At 33.2% G+C, this 10,442-nt stretch overlaps 1 protein-coding gene across 1 annotated transcript; it reads right to left on the bottom strand.

Annotated features, from left to right (window-relative positions):
- Positions 1-436: 436 nt before the first annotated feature.
- On the bottom strand, positions 437-2,635 carry LOC110872079 (L-type lectin-domain containing receptor kinase IX.1). Its single transcript, XM_022120846.2, has 2 exons — positions 2,054-2,635; positions 437-1,828 (listed from the first exon to the last, which is right to left on the bottom strand). Exons 1-2 carry the CDS (start codon positions 2,550-2,552, stop codon positions 528-530), a joined length of 1,800 nt encoding a protein of 599 aa, XP_021976538.1. The 5' UTR covers positions 2,553-2,635; the 3' UTR covers positions 437-527.
- Between the last annotated feature and the right edge of the window lie 7,807 nt (positions 2,636-10,442).

Below are 10,442 nucleotides of genomic sequence, written 5' to 3' on the forward strand. Positions count from 1 at the left end.
TCTTTTGTATACAAAAATGTTGTTTTTTTTTTTTTTAAAGGGGTAAAATTTCACTTCTTTTAAACTTATATTTTTAGAGAGGGGGTATGATTAGTAAAAAAGGGTTGCATTTAGGCCACCATTTTTTAAACAAGCTTTTTTTTTTTTTTTTTTTAAACAAGCTTTCTTGGCTCAATATTTTAACCATAGACCAGTTTCCATCCGTAAATGAATTTGTTTTACTGATGTCTTAGCTATGCAAAATGCAGGGTCGGACCCCTATTGGTTTGTGGTGGGCGCATTTTTACGTTACGGATTACTCTTGGTAGATTGTGAACTTAATTTCTTCGCTATGTAAGTAAACAAGTGAATTGACGGTCCAAAACCCACATGCAAAGTAAACTCATGTTCGGCCAGAAAGCTTGTGAACATGGCAATGAAGGGTACCAGTATTCGGTTTATAAAAAACCCTAACTTCAATTCATGTGCTAAAAACACTTACAAAATAGAAATAACAATTGCATGAATTCAACACATGCATTTATGGACTAGCTTTGTTTACTAAATGTGGACTGATATGTGGTTGAAGATGTTGAGAAATCTGAGGAACGCTTGTAAGAGCCGCTACTCAAAGTTTCGCCATATGATGAGAAATCGGGAAGTGCAGAATAAGTCACATAAGGCATCTTTGACGGGAGCATAGGCAGGGACGCTTCAAAATTCAATACTTGAATAGCTTGCTTCATCGAGGGGCGTAGTTTTGAGTCGGGGTGCGCACACCATAATCCAACAATCATTAGACAAGTCATTTCTTCTTCTGCAAAAATTGAGCCTAGACATGGATCTGCTGCTTCTAGAAGACTCCCACTACCATAAAGATCCCACACCCATTCTACCAATTTTGTTTTCCTTTCTTCAGCCTGTGAGTCGATTGGTTTTCTACCGCATGCTATTTCTAATGCAACAACTCCAAAGCTAAAAACATCTGATTCTTTGCTAGCCTTGCCGGTCATTACATATTCCGGGGCCATGTAACCAATGGTTCCAGCAACCATCGTTGTCTCAGCACCATTCTCGTGGTCAACCAACTTAGCTAACCCGAAATCACCAAGCTTCGCATTAAAATTTGTGTCCAACATCACATTACTCGACTTGATATCTCTATGCAAAACACATTGCTCCCATTCTTCATGTAAGTATAGCAAAGCAGAAGCCAGACCATGGGCAATTTTGTACCTTGTGTTCCATGTCAACGAACTTTTTCCCTTGAAGAGATGTAAATCTAAACTTCCATTTTCCAGAAACTCGTAAACAACCAGTAGTTCACCTTTGTCATGGCACCAACCGATGAGTTGCACCAAGTTTCTGTGCCTCAATCGGCTAATAATCTTTACTTCGGTTGCATACTCTTTTATCCCTTGATTGGAAGTCTTGGACACCCTTTTTACTGCAACATACCTACTAGAATCTTTCAGAAAACCTTTGTAAACTCCGCCAAAACCCCCCGCTCCAAGCATCCGCGTCTCTGCAAAGTCAGCAGTTGATTGAGCTAATTCACCGTAAGAAAATCTTCTAGGCATGGTGGCCTCCATTTCGAATTTATTGTTTATCTCCACAACGGATCCAAGTTCATTCCCAGAAGATCCAAGTTTCACAACTTTAGCACCGTTGTTTTTCTTCCTCCACCATACCACTATAGCTAAAACGATAACTATAACCAACGTTCCAGCGATTAATCCCACCATAAGCCCCGTCTTGGTTTGCCCCTTTGATTGGTCAACTTTTATTTCAGTGCTATCGAACATCCAAGATCTTACATTGTTTTTCTGAAAAAGATCTCCAGTTGAAGCTGAGAACCCAAATATAACCCACTCAGGTAACACATCCCTTAGATTAATATTGTAAGTAAGTCCAGTTTCCCATACAGGTAAATTATCTTTAAAATTCATGAATGAAACACTAAGATTTTTTGAACCAGAATAATAATTTATCGAGGCTCTACACTCTTTGCCGTATGTTATATTGCTAAACCATTTTCGAGACGCCACAGAAGTAAGAGAGTTAATATCTATACCTACATGATCGCGTATGCAAACATTAGACTCAGGGGGATCTTTTGGATCCCAGTAGTAGTTACAGAAAGTATCAAACTCTACAGCCACAAATCGATGTCTGGAGATATTAGCTGGTACATCGAACGGAAGTCCCATGGCTCCCCCAGAACATATCACAGAGTTTTCCTCAGCAAGGAAGAATGTGAGGCCATCACCGTATGAGAAATTCATGTTTGAGTCGATCACAAATGAAAAATTGGTAGAGAAGCTGGCCAGATCGGAAGAGTCGTTGTCCCAAAGATGAAGAGGTCTGATGTACCTGGCTCGACCTGCTAACCAAAACGAACCTCGATCACGATCCCTTTGGTGGGTTACATGGATTCCATCCTGAGGGGTGTAAACTGCATCACCCTCGAATACTATATCGCTGGAATCTTTTGGAGTAATATCTGTGAAATTGAAGGTAATCGAAGTTGCATAAGGGACTAAAGCAAGAAAGAAGCATATTAAGATAGACATGAGTCTGGAAATTAAATAGTTGTAAGCTTCTTGGTAGGCATTCCTGCTTTAATTAGTCATGCTAATATACTCGAACCGAGAATAACACTTATCATCGTTATATATGAGGACATCATTCATTTACAAGTAGATATTTAATTAGCTTTTCTAGTCAACTACTCAACCTCTCTATAAAAAGTCATGCAAGGACTATAACAATTGGATTACATTCAGTCTAGCAACGTGTTTTTTACGCTAATAAACAGTTTAGGGAAGGTTCCTTTTAGAAGGTTCCTTTTAAAATAAATTTAATGTGAGAAGAAAAAGAAGAAACAGGATATTAGTAAAATACTATTTCATTTATAACTCATATTATTAATTTTTAACTCTTTAATTAATTAGTCAACTAATTATTAATTATCCTACATATAATCTACAAAACCTATACATATAAAAAATTTCCTACATATACCCTACAAATTATATAATTTTATCCTTACACAGTCGAAATTTATCCTACACACCTCGAAATATATCCTACACAACTCGTAATTTATCCTAAACAACTAGTAATTTATTCTACACTTTAAATTAAGTTGTTTTTTTTTTAATTTGGAAAAAGTATATATTTTGAAAAGTAGTTACAAATTTAATTTAGTTAGTTATTAAAGGGGGAGAATACAATTTAATGATTTTTGTAAGTTTACCAATATATATCCTTACATTAAAATTAAATGCAAATATTAAATAAAGTAAAATGAAGCATTCTTATTGGTTGAAAATTCTTCCTTTTTCTTCTTACAAAAAAATTCTTCTCATTTGAACCCTCCACTATATAAAACTGTTTTGTGTGTATATATATATAGGGTGGAAGTTGGCTACAAAGTCCATTTTTCCTACAAAGTGTACAAAATCATAAAAAAAAAAACTGTAATATTAACCATAAAACACACTCAAAACCTAAAAATAACAAAGTGAAGATTTACTCCGTTATTGTGTATTACTAAAACGATGTATTATTGTGTTTGATGACTTTGTACACTTTGTAGCATATATATATATATATACTAGCCTAAGAACCCGTGTGTTATACGGGTTGATTAAAGATAATATCTCATCATCATCGTTGTTTACATAAAATGTTATGAATAAATACACGTGTTGAAACGGATCATGTAAAAACTTTTTATTAACCATGAATATGCAGACATCACAATTCGTTGAAAATCTCTTTATACACCACATTAGTTGTTTTATCTGTAGGTTTTCCGTTGTTGTCAAGTATGAGTAGTTTGACCCCGTATGGAAATAAAAGGAGTATCAAACAGAGGACATACAATGCTTCCATGTATGGACATCCCTTTTGCTTTTAAGCTCAAAAATGCACTCCGAATGTTGGCGATCGATGTGATATTATCTCTTTTGCTTTTAAGCTCAAAAATCTCATTATAAGTCTCAGTCTACCTCTTTCTTTTCATTCCCATTCCATTTGACCCATTCAATCTTAGTTCTAATTTGATATTCTTGATTTAATTAGACTATATACCGTCTCAATTTAACAATTAAGTTGACATGCAATCTGTACACATCAAGTTAAGCACTCACATTGGATTTTGTATATTGAGCCTTATCTTTAAAATAATACAAAAAAATAAAAGAATAGCACAATCAATTTAGGTAAGTTTAACTCATGAGAACAGTATCGTATTATACAAAGCTTACTTGGTGTTGTTGCTGTTAATTATATAGAAATTGGATGAATGATTGAAGTCAAGATTTATAAACTCGTTAAATAATTAGAAACTAACATGAACAAATTTTGAATAAAAAAAGAAGACATGAGAATATGATTCTTTTTTTTCTGTCATAATGTTCGGATCAAATAGAACAGAAACCAAGCTAAAAAGGCAATAAAACTGAAATTTATTGAAACGAATCATGAATAAGAACATAATGTGAATAAATTGTTACAAAAAATATATAAACTAAACAAAGTAGTTAAATAACATTCTTTCTTTAAATTTAATCATACCATCAACCTATAATAATATATGAAAAAACATCACATAAATGGGTACAGTAATTTAAAGACCTTGTACTAAGAAAATATGACCCATTAAAGTTAATGCATAGACCAAATCAACCTATTCATAAGTATTAGAAACTAACTGGTGCTGACGATGTGGGCAGGTGAATTCCCAAAACTCGAATCCTAAGACCTCCAGTCCACCCTACACATATCCATGCCCAGCCAAATACAATTATAGCAGTAAAACTCACAACCATTATCAACCCAAAAAGCCTTGGTTTAACCACGCACCCCCTCTTATTCCAGCCTAGCACTTTTATCTCCTTAATCTACCTCAATTATAGTATATAAATATATAAATCTCCTCTAATCAACAATATTGCATTGAAAATAAAAGTGGGCAGCCGGTTAGTAACACATACCCGATCCCGAATCAAAACTCACAAAGCCGAAACCACATCTTCCTGTCAATCAATACGATCATTAGCTTCTTCAGCAAGCTTCTATTTATTCTTGTCAATTTCATTAGCCACTTCCGCACGAATATATTGCTTACCTGGGCAGGTACAGATAACAAAGATGCGGAAAAACAAACCTTTGGACAAAAGTCGCAAAACTGGCCAAACCTCAGGGACGAAAATGACATTTTACTCAATGTAATATGTTGATAACAACAAACATCAAGATTTAGAAGCCGATCAAATAAAGATCAGGCTTCAATGGTATTCAGTTCCATGACCAAAAGGAAGCTTTAGAAAAACTTACGCAAAGGATCAAACGGGTGTTTGATTTGGTGTATAGTAGTATACTTCCTCTTCATGGTTCCTTTTCTTTCCCGAGCAAATTGTTGTAATCTTTTCTACCTGCAATATATTATTAGATCAGCATCAAGATGTCTATTTTTATACAAATGCAGGCAGTTTCCATATAGAGACATGGTAAATATACATATAGCCAAGTGTAATTCACAGCAGCGGGACAAATATAAGAAACAACCACATCTAATAAGCAACACAATTCCAGTGTTGGCCATTCAGTTAGCTAAAGAATGCAACATTACATGCTGAAAAACAATATTAACTCACCTCCTCGTTGTTTTTATACGCAGTCTTCATAAGTTTTTGAGGTTACTACTCACTTCATCCAAGAACTTAGTCTGCGTAAAAGATTTGGAAGTAGAAATTAGGATACACTTGATATATCACAAGTCAAAAAAGGAAAAGTCCATAAGACATTGTAAAAAAAAAACCTAAGACCAAAAATTTGTCAGAAAGAAGAAAATACATCACATCAAGGGGTCAACAGTTCATGGGTTAATGATTGGACTGGAACTTCTTTGGTCATTTTTTGAGGTACCAACACTCGTTTAGTTAAGCAATAAAACCATGTTCATCTGGAATAACCTTCAAAATATCACAACTAACATGACATCTTAGTTTCAGTGTGATCAGCCAACGATCATCAACAATCAAATCAACATGTTGAACCAAATTCTCCCAACAATGGCAGATATAGTTCTAGCTTTTGGATATTGTATATTGTAAAAACAACAAAATCAAGATGGTACAAAGTTAAATTTAATTAATAATCATAAACTTGAGATTTAAATGAACCAAAGTGTATTACCTGTTCACATTGAGAAGTCAATCCCCTGGACATTTCCCTGCACTTGCATCTATAATTGAGTTGTTTTCATTAAATAATTCGACACCACCGATATAAGAGCTTAACTCTTAAGCGCAATATACATCTTCAAACAAAATATGTTCACAAAGTCAACAATTTAGTAATGCAGTACATCAATTTGCAACTATGAAAATCAAACTAATACATTCACATAACATATTCAAATGGATTAAACCATAAAAATCAGCTTTTACATTTGTGCATATTTTGCCCAATTACATAACATCATATGCATCACGGCAATACATATACAGTTAGCTTGTATACCATTTTTAAATATTAGACATTTTCAAGTATCCACATCCAAAGGCTGTGTACAACATAGAGTAACAGAAAACCAACTTCCTAATTTTCACTAACTTGCAATTTCTAATAGTGCAACTACCAAAGTGTTTCTTTCTCTTCATCCTTCTTCAATCAGAACAATAGCCGACAAACAAAACCAAACACACCGGCGACTATCAGTACCAGACCCGTCAAACTCAGTTTAAAGCCCATGAAAGATACATAAAATCAGACGAATCAAGATTGAAGAATCAAATTACAAGTTCTCATATTATCATAATCATCACCATCATAAAAAAGCCCTAATTTCTGAACATATTCAAGATTTCATTTATAAACTTACCTGGTTTCTTTGAAGATGAAATTGATGTATCTGAAATTGTCATATGAAGGCGCCAAAGTAGGATACGGCTGAGATTTAGATTTGGTGATTGTAAGATGATTGAAAGAAAAGGGGAGAAGTAAAAAAGAAAGTCTGGTTACAGAGATCATCCGGTCAAAAGCGTGTGATAAAAGGAATAGATTTTTAACGCCTAAACCAAAGGAATGAGGGTTTTCTGAAAATCGCCATAGATGCAATCAACAATAATGGAATGGAAGAACCCTAAAATTGGAATCGGTATTTTCTGAAAAGCAAGATGAGAGAGAAAGCGGTGGAAGATGAATGTGAATAATGTGCGTGTATGGAAGATGAAATAAAAATGGGACAGAAGAGAGAGAGAGCTGGCGGTTTGAAGAAACTTACGTGAGAAGGAGTGAAGGAGCATAGAGGAAAAGAGATTGGCGCTCAAGAGGAATTCTCTGGCCTAAGAGGGTGTCCACATCAACAAAATGATTGGCTAAGAATAGGCCACGTGGCTAAGGAGAATTCTTTTCGTATAGTAAATAGATAGATAAGATTCAAGCATTTGAATATTGTACATCTAAACAACCTGCAACTTTTTTTCTCTTTAATGGAATTATTATAAGCTGAGCGTATTAACAAATTCAACCAACATGTTCATCAATCAACAGTCTACCTACCAGTTAGCTCAGGGAGAAGAACATAAAACTTGTGCAAGCAACGTTATTATTTGATAATGGTTTCAATAGATATTCTTTTAAGTGGTCCAAGTTGGGTGCATATTGTAGGTTCACATTTTGGCCACAAATACTAATTTTACAGGTTATATCAAAACATGGCTATTGCTGCAAATTTTGTTTTATTAATTTTTTTTTTTTGTGGAAAACATGGCTTTAACTCTAAACATGGCTGCAAATCTTGTTCTATCTTTTTAATTTTTTTTTTCATAGCCCAATGTCACAAGTTAAACTAAAAAAAAACTAATAAATGTTAATTAAAAAAATAGCATTTTCTCAAAATTAAGTGGTCACCAAATCCATTATTCTGTCACATGGTTCTCCAAGTCTAAGCCTATCGAACAAACGAAGTAATCAAGTTATTCAAGTAATGTGGCATCCACACTGTAGCAGTATCTGGCCCAGATGCAATGGCATCTGGTTAAATATCCAACGTGGTGCCACCTAAAAATATTAACTAACTCCACTTCCCCATTTCACACAATTTTCACAGTATAAAAAAATAGCAGAAATTCATACCATAGCTTATGATCCCAAATCTTCTATGTCAAACCTTTGAATTCGATGAGTGCTGATTATGAGCCCCTCGTTTTCCTATTGATTTTTTTAAATAAAAAAAAAGAATTAAATCTACCCATAAAAGTAAATATTTACAAAGTACGAAAAAAGTAACTACTATTTTTTTAATAGAAATCCAAGCATAATATCAGTACACATCCAATCATTAATTCTAGCACATTCGAATCTTAATTAAATGTACTAAAAACCAGTTGCAAATATTCTACCGGTTTAGCGGTATGGTTAACCCGGGTTAGGAAAATTTAGTTTTCAATAATAAAAGGTACATAAACAATATTTTCAAACTCATTAGTATCTTCTTTCTCTTCCCACAATAATTTATTTGTTCCGTTTCATCAGTATCCTAACTTTGTCTTCATGTGTAATGAGATCTCAGTTAAAAAATGTTTCGTAAACCCATACAAAATATTATATTGTTTGTTTTTAAATTATATTATTCTTTTAGTTGAATTTTCAACTAATAAAATTCATAAACATATTAGAAACAACGTGTTTTAGGAAATTGTATGTATTTTGTTTTTTTTTCTTTTATTAAGACTCATCGATTAATGTCAAACTTGGTACTCTGATCATTGTAATGAAATCCTTACACGACAAATGATAAGTTGATTAAGTTGAAAGGGAAAAAATATTGGTTAAAATGATAGATTTATTCATATATATAAAAAGGCATACAAAGATCAAACAACCACGTCAAACAAATTGAAATATTCAAAAAAATCCAATGTTTGAAACGTAAAAATCATAAAAACTGCTTTAAATTCATAGAGATGGGAGCTAAGTCTCTTTCTTGCTAACCTTCTCCGAATCCTTGACATCAACCAATTTACGCTTGTTGATTTTATTGATATTTGAACTGGTATTAGCATCATCATTCTTAACGTTTGGAATATGACTTTTTCTTTACATAAAATTCTTTATTGTTTCCCCGAGACAAATGTCAAAACTAAGTTACTAATAATAGAATTACATAATCTTTAAATATTAATGTATTAATATGAATCATCTATTTTTATAAAAAATACCTCAGTAATCTTCATCTTTTCTTTGAGCTCTTTAATAATTGACTCATCATCGGTCATGTTTGTAACAACATACATTTTATCAGAGTTAGTCAGATTATAAGTTGTTATCTCAATTTTAAAAGCAAACATCTTTCCAATCAACTTGTTTAAATCCATAGGAAAGATTACTTTGTACTAATTGAATTATGTCGTTAAATAAAATAAAAAGTCCAGGGAACTTCCCAGGCACGAAAAATTTATTTATATTAATTGAATTACATCATTAAATAAAATAAAAAGACACGTTTTGAAACACTATTTTTTTATACTTGTTTTGTATTTACATTTGTAGTTAAGATATATTTTAACGTAATTGAAAACATGAACTTCACGGGTTGGAAATTTTAATTTACATTAATCGAAGTTGTGGCAGACAGTTGCAAGAGTTCATCCTTAGTAAAAAAAAAGGTTAAATACAACACAAATATTATATAGAACAATCTAATATTAGTTTATACTTTAAATCTTTTAGCCTAAATAGGGGTATTCCCGCACGCGTTGCGCCGCACTTCATGGTTTTTGTCAATGAATCTGGTACTTTAATATGATTACCAGCATGATTTAACAATAGAATTTGCTTGTTGCGGACCATGTCTTTGACCTTTGTCAGCGGGAAATTCTCTAATCACAGGATCTCATAGCCAAGGCTAGACGAAGAGCGTAAAGAAACACATCAAAAGCTAAGAAAATGCTTAATTGGTCTCCCAACGTTTTACTCTTCTATTTTTATATAAAAAGGTACTACCAAACTGGCATGCCCCATACATCTAATCATTGATCACCATCATATCATCAAGTATCCATCACAAGTTAAATAAAATTTGAGGTAATAACAGACCTATGAATCCCTATTAGAATATTGCCAAATGGGTTTACCCCCTCCCAATTCATTCTATAATCTTACTCACCTGTTGTCTTTCCAATATGAATGATGGTCCAACTCAGGAATGAATAAGGTAGGATTTAGAATCCGTTGTACGACTACATCATCAGTAATATTTCAATATAAAAAATATCTTAATATTTCAATATAAACGTTCATGCTAGAGGTAGCAGGATGGTTATGATGGGTAACAGATTAAGACATGCTAGGGTTGAAACGGGCATGTTGGGTTGACCCATTTGAGAAATTATTTCATCTAATAAACCATACTTTTGAAATCATTTTAAATTATATAAATTTAAAGT

The sequence above is a fragment of the Helianthus annuus genome, chromosome 8, assembly GCF_002127325.2.
Source record: "Helianthus annuus cultivar XRQ/B chromosome 8, HanXRQr2.0-SUNRISE, whole genome shotgun sequence".
Taxonomy (NCBI): domain Eukaryota; kingdom Viridiplantae; phylum Streptophyta; class Magnoliopsida; order Asterales; family Asteraceae; genus Helianthus; species Helianthus annuus.